This window comes from Phaeoacremonium minimum (assembly GCF_000392275.1).
Source record: "Phaeoacremonium minimum UCRPA7 unplaced genomic scaffold PA7_03_scaffold_479, whole genome shotgun sequence".
Lineage (NCBI taxonomy): Eukaryota > Fungi > Ascomycota > Sordariomycetes > Togniniales > Togniniaceae > Phaeoacremonium > Phaeoacremonium minimum.
Window position 1 is genome coordinate 31,236 of NW_006921381.1, and position 26,144 is coordinate 57,379.

General features: G+C 53.8%; 7 protein-coding genes across 7 annotated transcripts; 3 read left to right on the plus strand and 4 right to left on the minus strand.

Moving 5' to 3' along the window:
* Window positions 1–3,293: 3,293 nt before the first annotated feature.
* UCRPA7_6501 (putative ubiquitin carboxyl-terminal hydrolase 13 protein) lies at window positions 3,294–5,557 on the plus strand (the record flags this gene model as incomplete). Its single annotated transcript, XM_007919038.1, has 3 exons — window positions 3,294–3,356; window positions 3,426–3,439; window positions 3,493–5,557. 3 exons carry the CDS (start codon window positions 3,294–3,296, stop codon window positions 5,555–5,557), a joined length of 2,142 nt encoding a protein of 713 aa, XP_007917229.1.
* An 832-nt stretch (window positions 5,558–6,389) lies between these two features.
* On the minus strand, window positions 6,390–6,947 carry UCRPA7_6502 (putative yos1-like protein; the record flags this gene model as incomplete). The annotated part of the gene is made up of 4 exons (XM_007919039.1): window positions 6,390–6,412; window positions 6,533–6,646; window positions 6,781–6,840; window positions 6,920–6,947. 4 exons carry the CDS (start codon window positions 6,945–6,947, stop codon window positions 6,390–6,392), a joined length of 225 nt encoding a protein of 74 aa, XP_007917230.1.
* A 546-nt stretch (window positions 6,948–7,493) lies between these two features.
* Window positions 7,494–9,314, plus strand: UCRPA7_6503 (putative alpha- -mannosyltransferase subunit protein; the record flags this gene model as incomplete). Its single annotated transcript, XM_007919040.1, has 2 exons — window positions 7,494–7,968; window positions 8,026–9,314. 2 exons carry the CDS (start codon window positions 7,494–7,496, stop codon window positions 9,312–9,314), a joined length of 1,764 nt encoding a protein of 587 aa, XP_007917231.1.
* A 1,154-nt stretch (window positions 9,315–10,468) lies between these two features.
* UCRPA7_6504 (putative ebs-bah-phd domain-containing protein) lies at window positions 10,469–12,017 on the minus strand (the record flags this gene model as incomplete). Its single annotated transcript, XM_007919041.1, has 4 exons — window positions 10,469–11,122; window positions 11,183–11,313; window positions 11,376–11,669; window positions 11,738–12,017. The coding sequence occupies 4 exons, from the start codon at window positions 12,015–12,017 to the stop codon at window positions 10,469–10,471; spliced, it is 1,359 nt and encodes a 452-aa protein (XP_007917232.1).
* A 6,057-nt stretch (window positions 12,018–18,074) lies between these two features.
* On the plus strand, window positions 18,075–19,116 carry UCRPA7_6505 (putative endo- -beta-xylanase protein; the record flags this gene model as incomplete). The annotated part of the gene is made up of 2 exons (XM_007919042.1): window positions 18,075–18,756; window positions 18,821–19,116. 2 exons carry the CDS (start codon window positions 18,075–18,077, stop codon window positions 19,114–19,116), a joined length of 978 nt encoding a protein of 325 aa, XP_007917233.1.
* Window positions 19,117–19,784: 668 nt separating this feature from the next.
* UCRPA7_6506 (hypothetical protein) lies at window positions 19,785–20,632 on the minus strand (the record flags this gene model as incomplete). The annotated part of the gene is made up of 2 exons (XM_007919043.1): window positions 19,785–20,020; window positions 20,491–20,632. 2 exons carry the CDS (start codon window positions 20,630–20,632, stop codon window positions 19,785–19,787), a joined length of 378 nt encoding a protein of 125 aa, XP_007917234.1.
* Window positions 20,633–22,958: 2,326 nt separating this feature from the next.
* UCRPA7_6507 (putative chromodomain-helicase-dna-binding protein 3 protein) lies at window positions 22,959–26,090 on the minus strand (the record flags this gene model as incomplete). Its single annotated transcript, XM_007919044.1, has 1 exon — window positions 22,959–26,090. One exon carries the CDS (start codon window positions 26,088–26,090, stop codon window positions 22,959–22,961), a length of 3,132 nt encoding a protein of 1,043 aa, XP_007917235.1.
* Between the last annotated feature and the right edge of the window lie 54 nt (window positions 26,091–26,144).

A 26,144-nucleotide genomic window follows, 5' to 3' on the forward strand; every position in this document is an offset into this window, starting at 1 on the left:
ACAATCATCCCAAGTTTACTTACTTTGCATCTTTCGGGGTACCGCCCATATGCGTCCGCTGCGCTCGCTGCAGAGGCAGGGAGGTCGTGTGTAAGAAGAGGGGAGCATATCCACCACGCCGCAGTGCGCTTGATAGCATCTGAGATATGCATCCACCTCATGCAACTCAGCTGCATAGCATAGCATAACGTTGATATCTGTCCCTTCCTTCAGAGATATAAGAGGCGTCTGGATGTCTGGACTTTCCATTGATAGAGCATCGTAAGTCGTTACTCCAGTACTGTAGGTAATGGAAGGCTAGACCGCCGCCGACCGATTCTGAGGGCGAGGGCAACGGGCATGGCATGGTCTAGAGCGAAACGGTGCGATTGAGGAGGGGCTGGGACGGAGGAGGGAGGAGACGACTGTCGTCACCGTCCCCCATCTCCCATCTCCCATCTCCCACTCTCCTCATGCTCATACTCATGCTCATGGCTGGCTCTCGCGCTCCGGGCTACCTCACTCACATTGACTAACTACTACCTAGTAGCGACGTACGTTAGCTCGGACACCCCGCTTCTATATCTACAGTAGTGGTCCGAAAGAGGCGCCAGGAAGAAGCGAGGAGGCCGAAAGTGCAGATCGGGGCATCTCAGACTCGCTACGCATCAGAGAAACAACCGGATCGTTGAGATAGAGGGCGGGCTGTCTTGGCTTTTGCAGTGCCTGCCAGATTATATATGCATATTCGTTCATATTGCCGAAGGGACCTCTGATGATGAGAGAGAAGAAAAAAAAGCATTACCATTGCGAGTAGAAACGGTAAAGCGAGCCGAGGGGCGGCGGACGGTGGTTAAGTCCGGCTAAAACCTTGCCTCCACAGGCCAACGAGGGCAAAGCCATGTGGCCTGTCTCCATCTTGATCCGTCCACCTCCACCGCGCGCGCTGTGGCCCGTTGCCCGCGACACTGACACTGACACTGTCAATGGCACTGTCATGTCGCTGATACCGTCTTGCAGGATTAGTTCAGATGTCCCCCATCATCCCAGTGCGGTGGGCTGGCGGCTGTCTTACCTCAACAGGGCAGGCAATATGGTGTGGCCAGAAGTACGAACCCCAGGCCAATGGCGACCCATGCTGGTCCTTCCAGGGGTCGGTGAGGGGTGGGGAGACGCCATGCGACCCTGAAGAACCAACAGGTCTAGTCGTATGGCTGTGGTTGCATACAGAGATACAGAGATACAGAGATATACAGATATACATGAGGTACATACCTTAGGTACAGATAGATATCTATCTATCTTACAGCGTAAGCATTTCTACTGTTCACCTCTCTCTCTCTCGCTCTCTATAGGCTGGGTTAGAATGCCATACCTAGGTAGGTGCTTATTGCCTGCTTCTCTTGCCTTAGCCTTTCTTGCCAACTGCTTCCATGCATGTTCGCCGCCTTCTGCAGGACATACCTACTTCCAGGACAATATTCCTCCCATCCACCCAATGCATAGACATTCAGCAAACAAGATACGGAAGACTTACATCCCTACATCGCCTCCAATGTAGTCTTGTCCCCACCCTACGTAGCAAGAGTTGCCGCATAACGTTATGCCCGTTTTTCTGTCTGTCTGCAGCTCTCGAGAAAAGTGAGCCTAGCACTGGCCCTAACGTGACCTGCGTCTGGGCTCGCATCGCTCGATCATGGAATTCGAAGGCGCCGCGGTGCCTAGTGGCGTTGTTAAGCTGGCGCTATCTCGACCCCAACGCCAGTAGTCCGGCGTCTGCACGTCCTTGTCCTCCTTCTCCTCCTCCTCCTCCACCACCATCCAATGCAATCCAATGCATCCACAGCCGTTCGTTCGTTCGTTCGTCCGTCCCTTCCCTTCTCTGTCCTTCACTCGTCTTCTTCCTCTCCTTCTCCATCATCTCTACTGTGAATGTACCTATGTACCGCAGTCTACAGTATGCACCAGGTCCGTAGCCTCTAGCCACCCTTGTCGCCCTCCGAAGCGACCTGCAGGCAGTTCCATCCTTAGCCTGTGCCATTACCAACCATCCCAGACTACCTAGACTATTACGGACGGAACTGCGGTGCTGATTGCTACTCCAATTTGTAACCAACAGCTGCTCCTCCTCCTGCTGCTGCTGCTGCTGGGCGGGCTGGTGGGCGAGCCGATCTGCCCCCATCCTTCTCCGGCCGGTGGTCACTAATACAGTGCACCGCATGTACCTACAGTACCGTTAATTAGTGAGGGAGGGACCTCGAATTCCTTGGGAAAGCGCGAACCGCTTCCCGACTTAGCACCGGCCGCGGCTGGCTAATACCTTCCTTCCTTTCTCCTGCCTTTCTCCTGCACCGTACCTTCCCTACCTGATCCCCCATACCATCCTAGACTATCTACGCCTTAGCTTGGTAGGTAGGTAGTTAAGATACATACCCTCACGCTTTCTCCTTCTCACACACACACAACGCACACCACCACCACCACTCCCACGCATACGTACCTCTCTCTCTTCTTTCTCTCTTTACACCTTGCCGTCCTCCTTGACCCAAGATTCGATTATCCTAGAACTCCCGCATTGCTTTCCCGCACCCCGGCGATCGTTTTGAATATTGCTGTTCGCACCTCTGCTGGGGCCGAGTTGTGTGCTGTGCGCTGTGCTCCGCGCCACTGGGACGAACTCCCCGGGCTCAGCTTCCCCGACTTTCATCCTTACCCCGGCCCGCCCAGAATAGGTGCTCGACCCGAGCCCGCACCACTTCAGTACAGGCCAGGACAGGCACAGCACAAGAACCTCGAGCGACCCTCTGCGCCACAGTCTCGCTTGCTGCTTCGCTGCTTGCTTGCTTGCTCTCCTTCAACTATTCCAATCACCAGGACACGAGCGCCTCGTCGACCCTTTTCACTGTTCCTGACCATCAATTTCAAGCCAAATAATTCGCTCGGATCGAGTCAATTGCGGATGGTTGGCACAAGCATCGCCTGCGCATCTCGCTGACAGCACCCTCCCGCCCGCCAACCACGAGACCCCCCTCGAAACCACGCTCCGAGCTGCGACAACGTCCCAAATCCTACAACAATGTCGTCGCTTTTCAAGAAAGTGAGGACCGCCAGCTCGGTAAGTCAATCGCCAGTCCCGTTCAACTGTCGAGGGCAAAAGCGCACCCACGGGCATATCCAGCGCTGCTTCTCAAATGCATCCTGTCGCCAAGGCTGACGAGTGATTTCTGCTTTAGGGGGCCATGAGCCCAGCGAGTACGGTCTCACCAAAGGCGAAGAAGGAAGAGCCCGCACCGGAAATGACTCCATTAGAGAAAATGCTCCAAAATGCTGGGCCGTTACGGAAAGATGGCAGTGACAAGTTCTTTGGCATGGAGAATGTAGGTCCTCTCGCTCGGAAGCCCCCGATATCTTGGTTGCGATTGTGCTGACTTCAGTCCTATATGTAGTTCGGAAACACATGGTACGCATAATCACCTTAACTTTGACTCCGGTATGAGACTGACCGTGGAACAGTTATTGCAACTCGATTGTTCAGGCGCTCTACTACTCCGAGCCGTTCAGGGATAGCGTCGTCAATTATCCCCCCTTCTCCCCCTCAGACACACCAAATGGGCAACGCTCAAAGGTCCCTGTCCAAATCCGACCGCCGATGAACGGCAACACGCCTTCTCCACAGAAGCAAAAGGGCATCACTGCTAAGGAAGCTATGGCGCAGCGGAAGGCAATCAACCAAGGTCAGGTGCCCCCTGGTCAGCAAAGGCCCGAAGACAAGCCCGACTCCCCAGAGTACAAGAAGAAACAGGCCATGATCAAGGGCCCTGTCTTGGAATTGGCGCAAGAGAATGCCGGTGCGTATGGCATGGATGAATGCACATTCACTGGGCTCAAGGATATCTTCATGGCCCTCATCGAAAGCTCAACCCGGACAGGGGTTTTGAGCCCTCAACGATTCCTGGAGATTTTCAAGCGCGACAACGAAATGTTTCGAAATTCGATGCACCAGGATGCTCATGAATTCTATGGATTGGTTCTGAACGACGTCATTTCTAACGTAGAGACGAACGCTCGACGAGTGCGAGAGCGCGAGGAGATTCGAGCCAAAGACGGGCTGGCGGAATCAGTGGAAAATGCCCTTGGTGCCTCTGCAGCTGTCATCAAATCGCAACAGGCATCAGGCACCAGGTCTCCAGGGACTGGTTGGGTTCACGATATCTTCGAGGGTGTGCTAACATCGGAAACGAAATGCCTCACATGCGAGACGGCGTCACAAAGAGATGAGACGTTCTTAGATCTTTCAATCGATCTTGAGGAACACTCTTCGGTAACATCCTGTCTGCGGAAATTCTCAGCCGAGGAGATGCTTTGCGAGAGAAACAAGTTCCATTGCGATCGCTGCGGTGGTCTCCAAGAAGCAGAAAAGAGAATGAAGATCAAGAGATTGCCGAAGGTCCTCGCTCTGCACCTGAAGCGCTTCAAGTACACCGAGGATTACAGTCGACTACAGAAATTATTCCATCGTGTTGTGTACCCGTACCATCTACGCATGTTTAACACAACCGATGACGCCGATGATCCGGATCGGTTATACGAGCTGTACGCCGTTGTCGTCCATATCGGTGGAAACGCATACCACGGCCATTATGTGTCCGTTATCAAAACTGCTGATCGAGGTTGGCTGTTATTCGATGATGAGATGGTCGAGCCAGTTGATAAGCACTTTGTGCGAAACTTCTTTGGGGAGAAGCCGGGCATGGCTTGTGCCTATGTGCTATTCTACCAAGAGACAACATTTGAGAAGGTCGTTGCCGAACAAGAGGCAGAGGGCCTTGAGGAGGTGAGATTAGTCAGTGAGAAGGCCGATATTGCTCTAGGCAATGTCCATGCCAACGGTTCTGCACCATTGTCCAAGCATATGACTGTGCAGCCAATCTCTCCTGTCGACGAGCATGAGCCTCTCGCAACCCTCAATCACGCACAAACAGCACCAGACATCACTATTCCTCCAGCTGTAGCTCCAGTTGCAGCACCGGCCCCTCAACCAGAGCCCTACTCTCATCCCTTGAGAGCTGCGCCTCCTCCAGCACCAGCAGTGGTTACAAAGGCCGACCAGCCTCCCAAACCGTCAAAAGAAGACAAGGAACGAGAAAAGAAGGAGGCTAAGGCCATGGAAAAGGCCCGCAAGGTTGCGGAGAAGGAGCAAGCCAAAGAAGACGAGAGGAAGAGAAAAGAACGCGAGGTCAGGCTCAGGGATGCCCGAAGGAATGAGGCAGAAGAGTTACGAAAAGCATTAGCAGCCAGCAAGGCATCGGCCGTCGAAGACGACGAGAAGAGGAAGAAGGAGGAGCCTGCCGCTGCCAATACGGGCTTCTTGAACCGCTCGAATCGGGGGAGCAAGTCCCTGTCCCGGAAGAGCTTTGGCTTCCTCGGCAAGGACAAACCGGAGAAGCTACCGGAGGGCGTCGCCGTCGAGAATGGACACAGTGCCGAAGGGCGGCCGTCACATAGCCAAGAGAAGCCCTTAAAGGAGCGGTTCAGCTTCGGCCTAGGGAGGAAGAAGAGCAACAATGTCCTCTCGTAGGATGGAGGGCTCTGGGCAGGAACATCTATGGCGTTATCTAGGCGTTTTGTCCCAAATTTCGGATACCATGGTCTCGCATCAGTTGTCGCAGAAGCGGCACACATCAAAAAAGTTTAGCCAAGTCGCATGTTGTCACTCTGCATTGCAAGCTGGTCGGGAAATGTATTTGTCTGTCTATTGTTCGAGTCTTCCTCTTGTGTATGACATTGAAGAAGGAGGTTGAAGAAGAAAGTAGTCGTCTCACGAGCAGTCTGGAAGGATTTCCTCTTAAACTGCGTTGCTCTGTGCAGCGGACCTGAGCACGCACGCACTATATATTAGCAGCAGCTTGCTTGGATAATGATACGACCTAATACTATCTATCACGATACAAGCATTTCATTAAGACTGGCGGGCATCTACTGAAGTTTGTTCTGAACGTCGTTTGCAAGCATGCATGGGTTGTGTGGCATCTTGGGATAGTCAATACTGTATAATACACAATCATTCTCAAGATATATACAGTCCTAGTTCTAGACTTCAGTCATTATTCCCCGCCGTTCTGGACCGTGACGTCTTCATTATAACTAGGTCTCATCAAGCATCGTAGTATATAGCTCGTTTAGACACTTTATGGTCACGCTGGCCGTTCACCGCTATCCAATGGGTGCAGTGTCTTTTCGAACCCATACGCGAGCCCTGCTTGTCATATTTTGACACCATGTGTGCCACCAATGCCTTGAACCGCTGGTAAACGCCTCTGTGCCTATTAAGCGGTGACGCGCCAGACCACCATGCTACCAGATATGGGGAACGTAGTGCCGTGGTGGTGCCTCCATTCGCGGCCCCCGTCTCAGCCGAGGATCAGCTCGTACACTATTATCAGGGTGTTGATGACTATCAGCGGTACTAGAGAGGCAAGAAAATCACGTTAGCCCACGCCTCGAGAGCAATTGGAGGCACTGCACATGTGCACGACCCAGACCCGTGACGTACTTCTCATGAGCGTGCGCACGCTGGCAATCAGCGTTATGATCTTGGACTTGACGCTGCCGTCGGGGCCGGGCGCCTGGCCGAAGGCTGGGTCGTACGAGGACGGGGAGAGGTTGACTAGAGCCAAGGGCAGGAATGGTTAGCTTGCGTGTCTGTCTTTCTTTCTTCCCTCCTCCTTTCCTCCCCTCGCGGCGGGGAGAGAGACGGGGCGGATAGGCAAGTGCGAGAGGGGCTGGGTTCTCAAGACGTACTGCGTGCGAGGAAGCGGTCTTCGGAGAGGACGGCGATGGCGTTGATCAGGAGCACGGAAACTGTGCGACAAGCAAACGGGTCAGTATTCGGTTGCGGCGGCGAGGATAGGGGGGGTGCAAGATGATGAGCATGTCTTACCGTATAAAAAGCTCCCGAAGAAGAACATCTTGCCAGACTGGGTCGCTCGCAGGAGCAGGAGCAGGAGCGAGCTTCTTGGCCTGGTCGGTGAGAGTTGTGTTGTTGTCGCCGTGCGTGTGTGGCCGATGTGTGGTGTAGATGGACAGGTTGGCTGTGAATCGAGCTACCTGTCCGTCCAGCTTGGATGGCAGGTGGATTGAGAATGCGCTGCGCTGGAGAATTGGTTCGACCGAGCCGAGCTGGGTTATAGTGGCTTCCAAGGTTGTGGTGGACGGTTCGGTTAGGCTTACTGTGTACAGTACTATAAGGTATGAAATCAGGGGGTGCTTCATGTGGCCATAGCGCACCTGAGGAATAAGGTCGTGAAAGCTCAACTTTTGAGAGCTTCATCTGTTTCTTGTTCACAACTTCACCTCAACTGATTCAATATGATTCCCTTGACTATGAGGAAGTCTCCATAGGGTCATATTGGATGCCGTTCATTCCTTTACACGCCTAATCTGTCTTACCTTTCCTTGGATGCGTGCAATATGAGATTCATAGGCATGTTGCTCACCCTGAGAACCTCATTGCGATGGTAGCTAACCTACAAGAGACAGATGTGCCTTTCACCCTCTTATTGCCCGCAGTGGTAATCTTCCACCTAGTGGTTGCTCCATACACAAAAGTTGAAGAGTCTTTCAACATCCAAGCTGCGCATGACATCTTGGTCTATGGAACTCCCACCTCCAATATCAACCAGAAGCTGTCTACAAGCTATGACCACTTCTCCTTTCCCGGCGCAGTGCCGAGGACCTTCATCGGCCCTGTTCTCCTGGCCGGAGTCAGCCAGCCCCTTGTTGCGCTCGTCGGCTTCGATCATGCCCAGCTCGTTGTGCGCGCTGTCCTGGGCCTCTTCAATGCCTTTGCCCTCGTCTTCTTCAAGTCCCAGGTTGCAGGAGCATGGGGCCCCAGCGCGGCGAGGTGGTATGCTATGCTTCAGGCAAGCCAGTTCCACGTCATGTTCTATGCTTCGAGGACACTCCCGAATATGTTTGCATTCGGTTTGAGTAAGTCTGCGTCATCCCCGGTGGACTCGTTACGATTCTTTTGCTGATGTAGAGAAGCAACCATTGCTTTCGGTCTACTCCTGCCTAGCACCAATGTGCAAAGGTCCAACGCACGAGTCCGTCTCGCGGTGGCATTGTTTGTTTTCTCTGCCGTCATCTTCCGGTCTGAAATTGCCATCCTCCTGGCCACAAACGCTCTCTACCTCCTGATCATACCCCTGATCTCCCTGGATAGACTCATCCCAGCATTCCTCGTGGCTTTCATCGCATCAATATGTATCTCTGTGCCAGTCGACTCCTACTTCTGGCAGAAGCCCATCTGGCCCGAGCTCTGGGGCTTCTACTACAACGTCGTTCAAGGTTCCTCCTCGAACTGGGGCACCTCACCGTGGTACTATTACTTCGTCTCTGCGCTGCCGCGTCTACTACTCAACCCCCTAGCCCCCATCCTCATCGCCATCCCACTTCGCTCCCCTGTCTACTCTCGACTAGCAAACAGGTTCGTCATCCCCAACCTGCTCTTCGTCGCCATCTACTCCCTCCAGCCACACAAGGAGGCCCGCTTCATCTTCTACGTCGTCCCGCCCCTAACTGCCGTTGCCGGGCTCGGCGCATCCATCATCACCACGCGCCACACGAAGTCCGCCAGCCCGCTATGGACCCTCGCCTCCTGGGCCGTCGTGGCGTCCATCCCGCTCTCGCAGGCCATCAGCGCCGCCATGCTCCTGCTCTCGTCGCTCAACTACCCCGGCGGCGAGGCCCTCGCCGCGCTGCAGGCCGTCGTGCGCGCCGACGAGCACCTCCCCGCGGCCGCGGGCGCCGTCGTCCCCGTGCACGCCGACGTGCTGGCCTGCATGACGGGCGTGACGCTCTTCGGCGCGGCGGCGGCGGCGGGCGGCTCGCGCTTCCCCAGCCGCAAGGTCACGATGGACAGCGGCGACGGCATGGTGGTCGGGCGGATCGCGGGGGGCGGCGACGCCGCGGCGCTGGTGCTGGTGCTGGACAAGACGGAGGACGAGGCCACGCTCGGGGACCCCCGCTTCTGGACGCGCTTCGACTACCTGCTCGTCGAGGACGCGGGCAAGGTCGTCGGCGGGCAGTGGGACACGGTTGCTGTGGTGGATGGCTTTGCTGGCGTGGAGGTCCTGCGGCCTGGAGCCGAGCGGGCGAGCTCGTCTGGGGAAGAACGTGTCAGGAGGGTGGGCAAGGGCGCCATTCTTGCAAGCTGGAGGGATGCCGTTCGCAGATACACGGGAGGATACTGGGCCGGTCCGAGGCTGGAGCCGAAGATCAGGATCCTCAAGCGTGTGAAGGACTCGGAGAGGAGCACGGAGGTGACGTCTTGAGACCTGCGGTCAGCTGAGTGTAAGACTACATATTACAAAGTTCTAGATTTCGTCCACGTCCTCCCGGTGGTGGAAGGGAACTACGAGTCCTATGACGAGCCTGAGTTTAGGCAAGGCAGCATCAACCTCACGAGCGTGGACCAGGGTCCATCTCAGAAGTCAGGCTCGTTCTACAGCATGTCACAGGGAAAGAAACAAGACTCTGTCATGGTTGTATATAGGTATGGGAAAATCATAGTGCAATTCCACCCAGCCGGCCACCCCTGATACAAACAGAATGCTATGCCTGCCCCTTTAAATAGCGCAGAGACCAAAAGAGTTTGACATAAAAGTAATTACAACGAAGGTCAACCACAATTTCCACAGCGCAGCTCTTGTGTTCTACGGGCTCCCGGCTCGGTACCCCCTTTTTCCTAAAACTCAACACATTCTATTTCTGCTGCTTGGTTCCGCCCCTCATCCAAGGCCTCCCCTGTCGTGACGACCATCACGGAATCTCTCCAGTCTGTTCCAAAGTGAGGTCTCATACAAGGTTCTAACAAAACTTCTGCTATGTCCGGCCGGGTGAGCTTGGCACGCGAAGACCAAAAGTGGTCAACAGGGCGAGCAAGATTGTCGTTGTCCTTCCAATAAACTCCTTTTCAACGCCTAAGCTCACTGCTGATTATATTTCTGTGATAGCACGAGACAAAACGGATGGCTCCGCTAGGCTCGCCAGACGCCGACTTTCAGAAGCGAGCAAAGGACATATTGGCCGTTAAGAGGAAACAAACGAAAGCAGTAAGGATCCTCAAAAGAGAGTTTGTCTTGGTCTCTCCAAATACTCATACTCGTATGCATAATGCCGAGTTCCGCCTCGTCAATTTGCTTCAGACGTCGAGTGCGGACGGTCAGTGTGATCGGGGCACCAGGCAAGCTGACGCGGCTCAGCCTATCCAACGCACCTCGAACACTGAGCGCTCCGTATGTCAGTGTAGCTCCGTTTCTGGCGTCGATAGCCAATATTGCGTTGCTAAGGCGGCTGTTCCTACAATAAATGAAACACGGAGAAGCAGCGGAAGAGTTGAAAGAGGCTGTGTAAGATCAAAACCACAGCATCTTCTCCCTAGGACAGGCCATTGAAACCTGCCATCTAGGGAAGGCGATTGGGCTCGTTAGTTGATCCGAGTTCCGCAGACGAGGCAGTTGATTTCCTCTTGCCAAGTCTTCTCACCACCTTCTACACCTTCACGAAGATCCTTGATCTCCAACACAGGTGGACTCAGGTCCATCCTTACGGTGGCCTCGAAAAGACCCTCATACGGCTTCGCCTTGGAGTCTGTTATTGCAGGGGAGTCGACGGCCTTCTTCCTTGGCCTGCCGGGCTTGCGATTCGGCGTGCCTTTGCCAGGGGTTTCCGCTGATGGGGTTTGATTGTTCAGAGTCGGTGTCTGGTCCTCAGGGGCGACAGAAGATGCGGCAGCCTCATCCTCGTCAAGTCGCTTCACATCGACATTGTCGTTGACCTTGACAGAGTCGCCCTCGCCCTCGCCGTCCGCCTTGACATCGATTGAGTGCTCCGCAACAACAGCGGTTCCGGTCTCTGTCGGGCTCAAAGGCCGCTTGGCTTCCTCCTTATCTTTATCCTCCTTGATAGATTCTGCCGGTTTGTGTGGAAGATCCTTGCCCAATCGCTCGTACGTCTTCGTCAGTGCATCATGTTTCAAGCATTCTTCATGTAGCCACTTGCGGCAGTCCTCGTTGGAGCAGCCGATCAAGGTCTTGTCGGGATTGCCGGGGTTTCCGCATTTGCAGAGGGATTCAACGGTCTGAGACAGAGATAGGTTAGCAATTTGATTAGCCTTCAGTCAATTGAAGCATTCACTTACCGATAGCTCGAAAGTCCGCACATCAAGAGCTTGCCTCCAGTAAAGCGCATTTTGAATGTCCTCGTCGTTCTCTTCGTACCACTGGTTGACCAAGGCTTGCTGGGTAACACTGACCACATTGATGATATCCACTGCGGAGGGATGTGTTAGCGAAACGCGATAGATGGGATCTGGTTTTGGAAGTAGGTCTTACTATGATTAGAGGCAATCAGCTCGTTCATTCCGTGGTATGGCTGGCGACCATGGACAGTCTTCTTTCCATCATGGGTATGTGGAGGAAGCTCATCTGGCCAGTACATCCAGTACACTCGGGCATAGACGTGATGCTCGTCACTGGCTCGAATCTCAAGGATTCGCGCAACCCAGTCGTCATCAGATTTCTGGCGCGGTCCCAGCTGCTCCTTGTTCGAGATTGCCTTTTGGCGCTCGATGGTGGACTCGTTCGCGACGTAAATGAATCCTTCGCTGAAGTACTTGACACCGTTGACTAACAAGATAATGGTCAGGATTGCCAAGGCAGAAGTGAGGGGACATGGGATGAAGAGGTTCACTTACGGACGAAGCTATTGTAGCGTGTCATTTCGGACCACCTCTTGGCCGGCTCAACTGCGTAGTGGATATCCATTGTCTCGTATGTCTTGAACTTGCCACTGGGCGAGAAGGGAGACATTTGGATGAGCACCTTCTTATCCCCTTCGTCGCCATCTTCTATATCGCGCCGCGGCTTCTTCTTCTTGCGCTCCTTCTCTCTGGGGTCCACCAGCCTGATTGAAAAGGGGCATTCCGCCCTAGACTCTTCGGTCTCTGTTCGGGGACGCTTGCGCGCAGCTGCCATCTTGACGGGAGTGGTGGTAACGGAGATCGGACTGTGATTATAGCCGGGAACACTATCAACAAGGAGCTTCTCCGATAGAGATGAAGCTTCGGAAGGCTTGGTCCTATCTGTGACAGGGGATATGGAGTCGCAGAAGTGGTCGAATACCTCGAGGTCGCGAGCGCGACAGCAGGTCTTGGTGCGACTATCTGACAACGGGTGCGGTGGCTGGGAGAGAGGGGAAAGGGTGATTGATGGGGGCGGACGGGCAGGATGAGCTCAAAGACAAAAGCTCACCTTGTCGCGTCGCACTTTTGCAGAAATCAAATCGCAAGCCGGTGACCAGTCTCTGGACAAGGGCTGGCCCAGGCGTGAGATGCACAAAGGCCAATGGGCGATGATGGGAAATGATTGCGCAAAAAGTGAGGTTGTGGCCACGAGATTGAAAATCGCGTCGTCGCTTTGCTGGCTGCCGGGGAAAGAGGAGAGGAAAAAAAGTGGCTGTGAGGTGACCCCACTTTTTAGGCCGAAACTTTGAGGAGGTTGGGAAAGCAGCACTAGCAACGCCCAAAGAGCTGCCAGCCCGAAGTCTCCCGTTAACAATAATCTTACACACCCAATCCGAAGATACCTATCTACTTACCTACCGACGGAAGGGACGAGTACCTCGCTCAGGTAAGGTGGGAAAGAGCTAACGTAGGGAATGCGACGGAAGACGGCACAACAGATACCCTCCGAGATAGAGCTTAAAGCTAACCAAGATAACCGACCCCAATACGCCTGGTCAGGGGAACGCAGACGCCTTTGAGTATCTACATCCGCTATACGTCCCCGAGGTAGACAGCAGTCACTCCTGTAGCCCTTATCTCTCCAATTTGCCAACGCTGAGGAGGCGCTCAGGCCTAAGAGCCGGTCCGAGGTTGGGGATTTTACCTACCTAGGCAAGGGAAGGTAGGTGCGTAGTCGATAGTGCAACAGCACCTCAGCACCACCAAAGAATGCAACAGATTGCTGGGGAATGCGGCATGCTTGTCCCTGCCACGAGTTCGGCAGGTCGAAGATCAGTACAGATCACCCTGCCTTCCTTTAGCCGCCAATTTTCACGAGATCCACTGATCCCCGATTGGCGACCTGTTCAATCACTTGCCGGTTACTTCTGGCCTGGGATGTGAGTGTGTGCACAGTTGCAATTGCATTTTCCCTCCAGTACTACCGTATTACAAGAAGGTTGCAGAAATTTTTGCCTGCCAGAAGGATGATAATGCCACCTGATATGAACGCCATCGCTATGCCACGAGAAAGACAGGTATACGCTCCTCTACATCAAGCTCGCTCTCTTTCCGTCTCAGCCTCGGTGTCGTCTTCATCGTATCGAGCCAAAATGGCCTGGCTCTCCTCACTTCCCGTCTCTGATGAGCTGTCTCGCGTTTTGAAACCTTCAATGACTTCGGCGAGCTTCTCTCCCTCAAGCTTCCCCCGCTCGACATTTACAAAGTAAATCAACGGCGCGGGGAAGCCAACGAGACATGCCAGAAACCAGAATGCTGGCCGGATTTCACCAGAAGCATCGATGATTGCGCCAACAATAGCGGGCCCGAACACGCTCGAGCCTTTATCGGTAATGGCGTACAACGCGTAAAAGGCCGCCTCGGATCCAGGGGGGATAAGCTCGCCATAAAGCGACCGGCAGTACCCACTCAGACCACCAAGCACGAAGCCGTAGACAGCAGCAAGAGGATACATCTCCCACGGTTGCTGCAATCCAATGACGCCCCAATGTTTCACAAATGGTAGGTAACCCAGTAACCCATATATCGGGATCAGCTCGAAAAGACCTATACAGGCGAGAATCGTGTGATGAGGTTGCAGACCACATTTGCGAGAGATGTAAGACCAAGAGAAGGCGCCAATAATGCCTGCAGTGGTAGAGATGACATTTATCATGCCAAGCGCCCAAGGCTCCATGTGTAATTGAGTCTTCGCGAACAGAATTGCGGTGGAAGACGTTGTCGCAATGGCGTCAGAGAGGAGAAACCAGGCGGCAAGAAACAAGATGATGTCTATCAACCGCCGCGCCAACTGAATTGTTCGGAATAGTGACTTCCACGCATATATGGTATAAGATATCCAGGCGACCGCGCCTTTCTTGGTAGAGGTTGCTGGCAACGGTGGTCCTGGTCGTGGACGCAGCCACATCGCAGCTGGGATAGTGAAAGTCGCCCACCACGCTCCAATCACACACAGGACAACCCGTTGTGACCACGTCGAGTTCTTCATTTGAATGAGAATCAGGATCGCCATACACTGCAGGAAAAGACCGGCGAGGTATCCAATGCCGATTCCCTTGGCAGATATCTGGGTGGATAATTGCAGCTCCAACGACGTTAAGTCCTCGTGTGTGCGAATTCGGGTGATTCTGTGCCCTTCAGCATGTTCACCAGTGGGGAGTAGAGCTGCGGTGGAATCTGCAAGACCTGGATCTGTATCATCGCCTTCTTCCGCTTCATCCAAGGCGTCTGATGCAGCATGCCTGCCTCCGGAGCCGAGTGTAGATCCTGGATCGGAGTACTTGACTTGGGGGTGGTGTCGAACCAGAAGTGGGAGGAACGAGTTCAAGAGGACGAATGAAGCCCCAAAGGAAGTATTCGATATGATGGCCAAAAGGGCCCCGAGTAGATAGACATCCTTTGATATGAAGATGTAGAACATAACGGCGAAGCTCCCTATCCAGGCGAAGGCGAGCAACAATTTCTTCCTATAGTTGCCATGATCCGCAGCGCAACTTATGCTGACTACGAGCAAAGCTTGCAGGAGAACGCTGATACTGAAGGTGTACATGGCGAAGCTTGCCGTATTCACCTCCACGCCAAGCACCCAAACAATACATTGTCCATCATTGCCGTGCCTATCGGAGCTTGATCCGCAAGGGGATTTTCGATCCGACAGAAGGACACCGTTTTCTCGGGCAAGGCTTTCGAGGAGAATGGGGATGAATGAGCCTGTTTCATCCTGTTGTCAGTTACAATGGCCTGCAAGTTTCTTCTTTTAAAAAGGGGGAGTTCATAAGCTTCGTAGAAGTGGATGCTTTCGAGGCGAGCCATAGGGGTCGAAACTCTGCCGTGTGCAGCAATAAACAGCTCGGACAAGGGATAACCGTACCAATTCCTACATTACTGTCAGAAACATACAAACAGATCACAAATGGTGAAGCTTGTGCCAACTAACCACAGATCACATATGTCTCGGCAGCAAATCCATACATATACCAGCCAGCAAGCTCCTTCTGGCTGGTGGGGCGGGAGTCCTCGCCGGGATAGCGGGCGGGTGGGGAGACATGTCCATTCGAATTCGACGTCATCCTGTCGAGGTCGTCTGACGAGAATGCGCTGCTCGAAGACCGCTCGTCGTCGGCCTGGAATGAGGACGAGTGGGAGCGAAACGACTTGTTGGAGATATGGGACAGCCTGGAGAATAAGCGCGGAGCTGGCGGTGGTCGTTCCTCGTTGCGAGGCGCCATCTGGGTGGGAGGTGCAGGCGGTCCGCCGAATTAAGAGCGACCTATAGGTAAGGTGTGCGCTTGCAGCGCAGGACAGCACACCACAGTTTGTTGTAGTCACGGGCCAGGGAGGGTAAGCTTCCGCGCGCGCTGGCTGACGGACTGTCCTACCTGCCTATCCCGCGTTGTGCTATCCGCCACGGTTTCAGCTTCCCTGTAGCTTGAACCTAATCTGACTGGCCATTCAGCGCGAGGTAGGTAGTCTTGCCTCGTGCCGTAGCGCAGGGCAAGGCCAGGAACAGCAATGTCAACGGTCGGGAATTAGAAGAATGGCCACAGGATGCGGTCGAGAGTCTCGCGCAGATTGAGGAGAAGTGCAAATCCCGTCCTAGGAAATAGAGAGAGAAAGAGAAGAAAGACAGGATAAGGACAGCAGCCAGTGAAACTTGACGTAGGCAGGCAAGGATCGCCATGGTCATCCCCCATCCACCGAGCCACCCTAGGACAGACTGCATAGTAGACCCTCTGACCCCGAGAGCCTGCCGGTTGGCGCTAGAGACAGCTTAGGCAACCCGCCGTATGCGAACTATTTTATGTTTTATGGGGTTGCTCCTTCCCTGTAAGGTAGTAAGCTCTGGCTCTGGGGAATCCTCCAAGCCAATACGAAGTGATTCGTGTCTCGCACTTGCCGTTGAGACAATGTATGCCTTCCTCAGCTGAATGAAACCTCCCATCACCTGCAACGCGACTTCCATATTCGCCTGGCAAGGGCTATAGCTTCCAGTTCGTGGCTAGAGACCCTGGAGACATCCCTGGGAACCTTTCGAGCCCTTGGCTGGTCGATGCTGGCCGGCCGCAGGTCAAGTGGCTGCCAAACGGGTTAAAGGCGGGTCAATCATGCCCAGAAGCTGCTAGCAATGTTACCCCAGATTCTGGTTCTGAGATAGCTTCAGACCATAAGGGTCAAGGGTTGATCGGCTCCACGCATCGAAAACATGCAAGCTTTGACCTACAGTAGCAGAAACATGCATCACGCTTGAATACGTCATCGGTGAAATCCCCGAGTAGTTCACTCGTTATCCTCTTCAGTCCTATTTGGTTTCATCCAGAATCATCATCATCACACGATATGGGAAGCAACTTAGATGCTCCGTTTCGGCTCTCGAGTCTAATTCGAGATGTCACGAACTCAACGTACAGCTCAGCTCTTCACTTCGGCAATTGAGTTAGTTTACTGGAGCAACTGGAACCTTGTCGGGCGTTTTTGGAGTTATGTAGTAATCAGAATCTCAATTCATAGTCACGAGAAGGTTACCATGACCTTCTCTTGAACTGATTTGACTTCAGAACCATATCTCGTTTAATGTCCAGAATGTATCATGTTTAAGTACCAGCAGCCAAGAATAATAGAATCATTTTGATCACATTTTTACTTCATCTTTAGCCTCTGGTTTCCTTTTCACAATCCTCATCGGGGTTCCTCCTCGTGCCGCCGGGATTCTTCAATCGCTGAATCGCGGCTAATTAACTTCGTAAATATTCGGATGCTAGTTGGCCAGCGTCGACAACCTAGACGCCAAGAACGAACGCTGCTGGCCCCCACGGCTCAAGCCAACATCCCAGGGCTAACTTCAAGATGCATTTTCTGTAAAAGAGGAGCTTGATCCGTGAAAACGTCCACCACTATCCCAAAAGACTGTTCGCCAATTGATGTTGTCTATAACCTGCTTGCCTCTTGCGATACCGTTCCATGTTCCAGGTCTGTAATCTAGGATTGACATGATCGACCGTGTAGGTCTTGTCAGATATCTTCTTATATTGTATACTCGATATATAACAGGCTATTATCGACAACTCCACGCTGCAAACCCATATCACTTGCAGCTCAGTCACATACCGCGAGCCTGGGCTTGCCTCGTACAAGAAAGGAGACTGCTGTGTCAAAATCGGGGGTTTCTTCGGAGAGTGGATGCCGAAACGTGGGTTTCCTATATATCGAGCCGTCAGAACCTATCAGCAATAGCTTCATTAATCTGCCGGCCCAGGTGACCTCAGGGTGTCCTCCATTCCCGGCATTTAGCCTCTGCCATGCACCCCACACTCGAGGCTTTTCCGTATTTTCATATTCGCTTTGCTGAAGACGTCGTACTTCAGGACCTCGTCTCCGCACATGTTTCTTACTACTCCTTATTGCTCCCTGTTAATATCGCGGGCCGTAGCCACCGGAAGCTACATACAGGATAACCGAGACGCGCGCAAATCATTCGCAAGGACCTGAGGTTTCTATGGTCTTCTCCACAACGAGCAGATTAAACCTCAAGCTTTTCCGCTGTCCATCATCCGCTGCCACTACCACTGCCAGAAATATGGAAGCCAAGGTACAATGCCATCCGGGCGGTTCGGTGCAACCGTCTACGGGGACCCGGCTCCGAAACCCCCTTTCTTGGGACCTGACCGGGATGCTAGAGACAGCTACTTAAGGCGGCGCAGTCCCCTCTTCAGATATTGATTGATGTGCATCCCAAGGCTCTAGTCGACAACAGCAGAACCCGGAAAGCAGCCCGGTCATCCCAGCCCAAACCATGAAGTTCAGCTCCGTTCTCCTGCTGGCGGCATCCGCCGTCGCCGCCCCCGTCGTGGAGGAGCGCCAGTCGGCGACGAGCATCGACGCGCTGATCAAGGCCAAGGGCAAGCTGTACTACGGCACCTGCACGGATCAGGGGCGGCTGACGAGCGGCAAGTCGGCGGACGTGATCAAGGCCGACTTTGGGCAGGTGACGCCGGAGAACTCGATGAAGTGGGACGCGACCGAGTCGTCCAACAACAACTTCAACTTTGCGCAGGCCGACTACCTCGTCAACTGGGCCGTCCAGAACAACAAGACCATCCGCGGCCACACGCTGTGCTGGCACTCGCAGCTGCCCGGCTGGGTCAGCAACATCCGCGACAAGGCCCAGCTGACCAGCGTCCTCGAGCGCCACGTCACCACCCTCATGACACGCTACAAGGGCAAGATCAGGGCCTGGGACGTGTGCAACGAGATCTTCAACGAGGACGGCTCCCTGCGCAACTCCGTCTTCTCCCAGGTCCTCGGCGAGGACTTCGTCTCCATCGCCTTCAAGGCCGCCCGCGCCGCTGACCCCGACGCCATCCTGTACCTGAACGACTACAACCTCGACAGCGCGAGCTACGCCAAGGTCACCACCGGCATGGTCGCCCACGTCAAGAAGTGGCTTGCAGCTGGCGTTCCCATTGACGGCATTGGTGAGTCAAAAATTCATAGATACCCATTGAAATGTACACTGGATCTGACCTCTGCTCTCCCCAGGATCCCAAGCACATCTGAGCGGCGGACAGGCCGCCGGCTTCGGCGCAGCCCTCAAGGCCCTCGCCGCCACGGGCGTCAAGGAGGTGGCCATCACCGAGCTCGACATCCAGCAGGCGCCCGCCAACGACTACGCGCAGGTCACCAAGGCGTGCCTGGACGTGTCGACCTGCGTTGGCATCACCGTCTGGGGCGTCCGCGACCCGGACTCGTGGCGCGCCAGCACCAACCCGCTGCTGTTCGACAGCAACTTCAGCCCCAAGGCGGCCTACAACGCCGTCGTCCAGGCTCTCCAATAGAGCGTCGTCCCCGGGGGCGAGTTGGGAGGAAAGGGGTGGGGGGTTGTTTGGTGGCATATGATGCCTATGACGAACCACCTCCCATGTACATAGCTCTCCTCGCAGGTGCAAACCGCAAGGTACCGCACGGTTTGGAGTCGCACGATTCACGCTTTCTGTACGTATGAAGCCCATATTTTCAAATCCACTTAGTGAGTGGTCTGTAAATAGCAAATTCAAGAATTGATATAAAAATTGAAGACACAATGGCATCCGTGTCTTCTGTCACAAGCTATCGCAAGACTACTAGCTGGTATATGCCTTGCATCGGTCTAAGTTTTGAGGGAAATTTGTCACTCTGGGAAAATGATATGTATGCTTGAGGCTTCCTGTTGTGAAATGAATTGGTATAGTGCAATAAGCAGTAGGATATCATTGGTATTTGAGAGAACACAAACGACCAGAAAAAACAGCAGCACGCGGCACGATAGCCGGCCGGCGCGCGGGGGGATATTAAACTCGGAGGTGATGCGAACAAAGCATGAAAAAGCACGAGCCCCTCATCCGCGAGAGAATGACTTCCAGCCGCCACCAACTTTTTCCCCTTCGCCCCTTTTTTCGAGCTCGTTCCTCTCTGAGACAGCGCCAGTTTAAGTCAGGTCCGGAGAGGTCCAGACAAGAGCCTTGATTTATTTCTTGAAGGAGCCGAAGATCTTGTTCTTGAGCTTGTCGGCCAGGCCGGTGGGGACGAGGTCCTTCTTCTCCTTGGCCTTGTCCTTGTTAACGACGTGCTCGTTGCCGGCGCCGCCACGGCCGACATGGTAGTCCGAGTTGTCCTGGCTCGGCCGGACCGCGGCCTCGGGGACCACCTCCTTGTCGAGCCGCGGGCCGCCCTTCTTGTGTGCGTCGCCGATGTTGGCCGCGCCTAGAAAGCAGGTTCCTATGTTAGTCTTCATTCTCTATATTTGCGCGCAACTAGTTTCTCCAAATTCGAAGCGGCGCTTGCCCCAACTTGCGCCATGGCTGACTCTTTGGAAGCAAGCGCAAGTGAGTAAGTGATCCGAGTTCCGTTAGAGCCAAGCTAGAAAGCTAAACAGGTCCCGTCCTAGACCCAACTGGTAGCCTTATCGAAAGAGCGCAAAGTTGAAATTTGGGGGTTGGGTCTTGGCATGCACCGCCCTGGCCCGGGGCTTCGCTAGGCGCTACAGATAAGAGCTCTCCCGTAAAAACAGTGCCCAGTGCCCCAATCTGTTGACCGCGCGCAATGACACATGGGCGAGGTTGTCATGATGGTTTGACAGACGGACGGGACCTGCGTTGGCTGGCTGACTAGAGCTAGGCTGACGGAGTGCTCGGTAGGTTATAGAAAGGGTAGGAAAGAGCAATATCACGAACCTCCTCGTCCGGTGCTGAATGCGCCGTCATCGTGGCTGCCCTCCTCGCCGGCGCGGACAATCTCACCGTCGACGTACTGGGTGTTGTCGGGGGTGATGTTGCCGGCACCGCCGCGGCCGTGGGATACTTCGGGAGTCGTCATATTGTTGTATGTTTGTGTGTTGGCTCGTGAAGCTGTTCGGCGCATGAGCAAGGCTTGAATCTTGCGGTGTAAGTGAGAGCGCAACCTACAATTTATGAGATTCGGGGTGTCAGTGTTCTCGTACAAGGTCGAGATTGAGGTGGGTGAGTGTAAGCTTATTATTGTATGAGGTGAGGCAGGGAAGAGAATCGAGAGAAGGCAGGAGGCAGGAATGTGAAAGGGAAGGAGGAAGCCGAACGCTAAATAGCATTTATATGTGGCCCGGTTTCTAGGCACTGCTGGTGACTGTATGAGGGTGTAAGAGTCAGTCGCGCGATAACCAAATTGAGAGACTGCGAAGTCGGTGGTGGGCGTCCTCCTACCAAGCTAATAACGTTAATAATGGCTGGGAAGAAACTCTCCAAACCCGGCAAAACCTCCCTGTCATCACATCATGGAAAAGCCACAAACCTACCTACCTACCTGCCTGCCTACCTACACAGGTACAGTACCGGTACACATATACGTTCACATGTATGTACACACAGGCTGCACATGCTGCACAGGCACTCCCGTCCCTTAGAGGTGCGGGATATAGCGCAATTCCCAGGGTTGGTTGTGCTGCTGCCAAGGCTTTCCAATGAGCTTCATGGGTGCCTCGGGTGCCTCTCGCCTTGAACCATTCAGCTCTGCTCAACCTGCGTGGGATCTACAGTAACCCATTACGAGACTCGATTTGGCAGCGACACCACGAAACGCGGGATATGCATTGGATGCTGGATGCTGGATGCTGGATGCGCAGGTGGATGCGATATTTCTGCTCTACCTACCTACTATTAGTTACATATGACGACGACGTTTGCCCCATGCATGCCCTGCACAACCTGCCGCATGAGAAGCAGCACGCAAATGATCTTTGGGACAACGGTGACAGCAGGGTTCCAGTTCAGTGAAGTTCAATACATTCATTCGGCCACCCACCGTGAGGTGTGCCACTACACGATGCATACCAAGAATACCGGCAGCTAATTCTGGCCTTGCTTGGCTTCCCCAGTTGCGATCCCATGACCCACCACCATCTGACTCGCAGGGTTTGATATCAGATGTTTTCGGCTTCTTCACAACCTCTTGCACTGAAAGGTGCTATATCGCTCACCTCCGACAACGTCTGCTCCCCTCATGCCCAGACAGGAAGGGAAAAAAAAATCTGGACTGCAAGCGTGCAGCAGCATAGAATTTTCCAGCATCCTTATTATGCGACGCTCTGAGCAAGGGGGATGACATCAGGCCCCCCGACCCCCGTCCAGTGCTTTCTTGTCTCTTGAGCGAAACTAACGGAGCTGCCCATCCACCCACTGATAAGATGAAGCTGTCTCATTAGCTGGGCGTCCCGGCCGTGGTAAAGCTCGTTTGTCAGTGTCAATGCTGCGCCAATAGAAGGCGCCAGCCCTGGCTGGTCCCCTGGCAAGCCAGCCAAGCCACTGACAGCAGCCCGCCCGCTGCTGATCAGCGCTTCCGGCTGTCTGCGTGCCGACCACCGGCCGCGCCTACACCCTGCGCCGGGACCAACGTCAGCTCCGTGTTGCTTACTTGACGGGGCGTTTTGGAGAGTATCTGCCTTGATTCTTTCGGATTTCTTGATCCCTGATTACCATACCGGTTGGAATAATGGAGAACGAGTAGATACCGGGCTTTGCGCCCTATAAAGAAACGCGAAACATAAGGATCATTGTCGCGTAGACACTCTACGACGAGGACTAGTAGGCCGTACAGAGACTGCTTTTTTCATCAGCCACAATCATTCAGCACATAGAACCAAAGCAGAATTTCACAGAATTAGTTTATTGTAATAATAATTATACGTCATAAGCGAGGAACGTGATACCTCGACTCTCATCTCTCAATCCGGCACAAACGCCATCCCCTTTTTTTTCTCATGTAACCAGCCAGGTCCAACGGGTATGAACATCCAGGACAGAAACCGTCTCTCCCCCTTTCTCGCGGCTGAAAAGCAAGACCGCGAGCCGAAGCGATTCAAGTACGAACGTAGAGAATCCCTAGTCCTGCCGGAACTCCTCAACACAAATCTCTTTCCACTCTCTCTGTGTACGTCTATAAGTGATGCATGAAGAAGAAAACAACCGTCCGTGCTCACAACACCAAACGTGACACACTCCTTTCCGTGAATGCTGTAGACTGAGGGTGACGGCACAGTCTGGTTGAGAATGAGGCGAACGCCTTAGAGCATCGCGTGTATTCAAGTCGAATGTTTCGAAAATGTGAGTAGATGGTGATCCTATGTTCTTTTTTTCCCTTTTTTTTCTTTTTCTTTTCCGTTGCTGGTAGCTCAGACGATCTCTCCAGCATCTTCCTGAGCGAGCATTGCTCGAACATCTGCCTCAATGGTCTTGGCGCTAATATCCTCAGCATGGCCGGTGATCTGGCCAGCAAGCTCAAGCTTTCTCTGGCAGGCCTTGTGAACTAGCTCCTCGATCGTGCCTTTGGTCAGCAGGCGGATGATCTCCACCTCGCGAGTCTGGCCGAAGCGATGCGCACGGTTCTCCGCCTGGATGTCGTCCTGCGGGTTGTCGGACTGGTCAAACACGATGACCTTGTTCGCGGACGTCAAGTTGATGCCAGTGCCGCCAGCACCAGTGGTGAGCAGGAAGACGGGAATGGATGGGTCGTCGTTGAATTCGTCAATGATGAATTGACGATCAGTCACCTTGGTGTCGCCCTTGAGGATGCGGTAGTCCACATTGGCAGATGCGAGACACTCCTCCAGGATCTCGAGCACCATGACGAACTTGGAGAAGACGAGCACACGGTCGCCGTTCTTCTTGAACTCTCGAATCAACTCAAGAAGCTTCTTCACCTTGCCGCTCTCCATCCAGGAAGCCTCCGGAACGTCGAACTTGGCGATACACGGCTCGTCGCGACACCAAAGATGCAACTTGAAGTCGGATTCACCCTTCAGCTCCTGGATAAGCTTGCCCATATCATCTTGCATGAGGCGAGATTGAGGAACGTGCGTCATGAGCACCTTGGCCATAGCTTCAACCTTCTTGTCTGTGAAGAAGCGTCGGAAGAGCTGGCCATGAATAGCCGCCTTGCGAAGCTGCATCCAAGGGTTATTCTGGTCATCTGAGCGACCATTCAGGCGGCCGATGGCGCGTCTCACTTCACGGCGGTAGTTGCCTTCATACTCTTGGTAAACAGACTTCTGACTGTCGAGTAGATCGCAGTAGACCACGCGGCGGGTCTTCTCCGGCAAAGTTGTCAAGACGTTCTCCTTCTTTCTCTGCAGGATGAACGGCTCAAGAATGGTTCGCGCACGGTGGACGCGGTCACTTTGCAAGACTGCTCCTTGGCTCACCTCCTGTAGCGAAGCTCGGTGAATGAACAGATCCTCAAGAGCCTCCATGTGATCCTGGAACAGATCCGGGTTGATGAAGTTGAGTAGTGCCACCATCTCCATGATGTTGTTCTGGACCGGAGTGCCTGTCAGAAAGAGCTTCCAATCGGCATCAATCCTGATGAGCTGTTTGTAGATTCTCGCAGTTGGATTCTTGAGTTTGTGAGCCTCGTCGAAAACAGCGACGTGGGGCTTGATGCGTTTCATTGCGACGATATCTTCAATTCGGTTGAGCTGAGAATAGCTCGTTAAAACAACGTGGTAAGCTTTGGGATCCTCTCTGATCTCGTAGGCAAGCTCGTCACGCTCTGGCTGCGAGCCACTGTAGATGATCAAATTCATGCCTGATGAGAACTTGTTGAATTCGGCTTCCCAGTTGGCGAGCGTAGTAGGTGGTACTACGATGAGGACTGGCCATGGCTTATCACCTTTGACAATGCCAGATTTGTAGTTCTCGACAAGTAGCGAGACGAATGCGACTACCTGGCAAGTCTTGCCCAGGCCCATGTCATCCGCGAGGATGCAACCGAACTGCTGACTGTACAGTTGCCATAGCCAGTTCATGCCAAACAGCTGATACGGTTGCAGTGTACACTTGCCCTGCATTGGTTTTGGCTCGGAAGGGAAAGGTAGATCTTCAAAGGCGGACTTTGCTGAGGATGATTTCTCGGCTCCAGATCTCTCAATCTTCCAGCGATTCAATGTCGCATCAATCTTCGCGCCCTTCTTCTCACATAGGGTTACAACTTGGTCAATGGCATCCAGAGTCTCGACGAACTGAATGAGTTTGTCGACAATGACTTCACCGACCGCGATCTTGCTGCGCTTACCCTTGGCCTTACCGGACCATAGGACAACTGCTCGAGCTTGTTCCAGAGAATGATATGGACGATGCTTGACCATGGCCGCAGCACGCTCCTTCTCCGCAGCCTTCATCTTGGTAATTGCCATGAGGTTCTCCACCGTACAATTCTCAAGATATTCGAGAATGCGAGAGTAGCTGCCACTGTCTAGGCTGACACGTGAAGTCGGGGAAGATGGCTCTGGCTCGGATGAATAAGTCTCGTTATCCACTTCATCCTCGCTGACCAGGTCAATCAATTGAGTCCGACGGGTTGGCTGTACAATCTCAACTTGTGAAGAGCTGGGCTCGGCGCGAGGCTTAAGTCCTCGCTGTAACCGACCTCGAGATTTGACAGGCTGTGGTGACGGGGTAGGCGGGCCCTGTGAGGTTCGCGAAGAAGAGGCAGAACGACTGGAGCCTTGAGACGATACAGGCGAAGTGGACGCAGACGAGTTTCTAGCGGCATCTGAGCCAGCTCTGGCGAAGGCCTTTAAGATAGACGGTTGGGCCATGGCTTGTCTCGCGGGAGGGTTGGAGCGAAGAGACGCAACGGCAGCATCCATATTCAAGCCATTCTTCTGGAGCGCCTTCGTGCAATCATCCATGCTGTAGCTATTGCCGACTTTGGCACGCACTTTCTTTGCCAATTGCTGGACTCTGACACTCGACACCTTGAGCTGAACGGTTCTATCGGGCAGCGCCTGTTTCTCCTGATTGTATTTCGATGCAGGAGGAGGTGTAGTCTGTCGCGGTTTGAAGGAAGACGGGCGGATGTCGCCGCGAGTCGGGCCATCATCATCGTCTGAGCTGTCCACGACATACACGGGCTCGTCCAATTCGTCGTCACTCTCCTCGAGTTTCCGCTTCGGGGGAATGCTCTTCTGCTCGACGCGGGGCGCACGGAACATCGTACCTGCGGGAGCCATGGCCGTCGCGAGTCTGCCGCCGCTCACCGTCATTGGGAGCTTTCGGGGTGGGATTGGCGAGGAGACAGGCACCTCGATCTCAGCCTTAGGTGAGGACGAGGTGAAGCGGGAGGGGGCAGGCTGGAGAGTGGTGCGATTGACGATCTGAGTTGGCTGGGTGAAGTAGGGAGAGGACTCGGGGACGTGAGTCACGGGCTCATCTATCTCGTCATCGCTATCGGAAATATAGATCGCCGTCTTCTTGACGTTGATACTCGGCGACGCGGGCACGAAATCAGATCGTGGCAGAGCCATTGGAGGGGACGAGAAGTCCATGACGAGCAGGGGAGATACAGGAAGATTGAGATT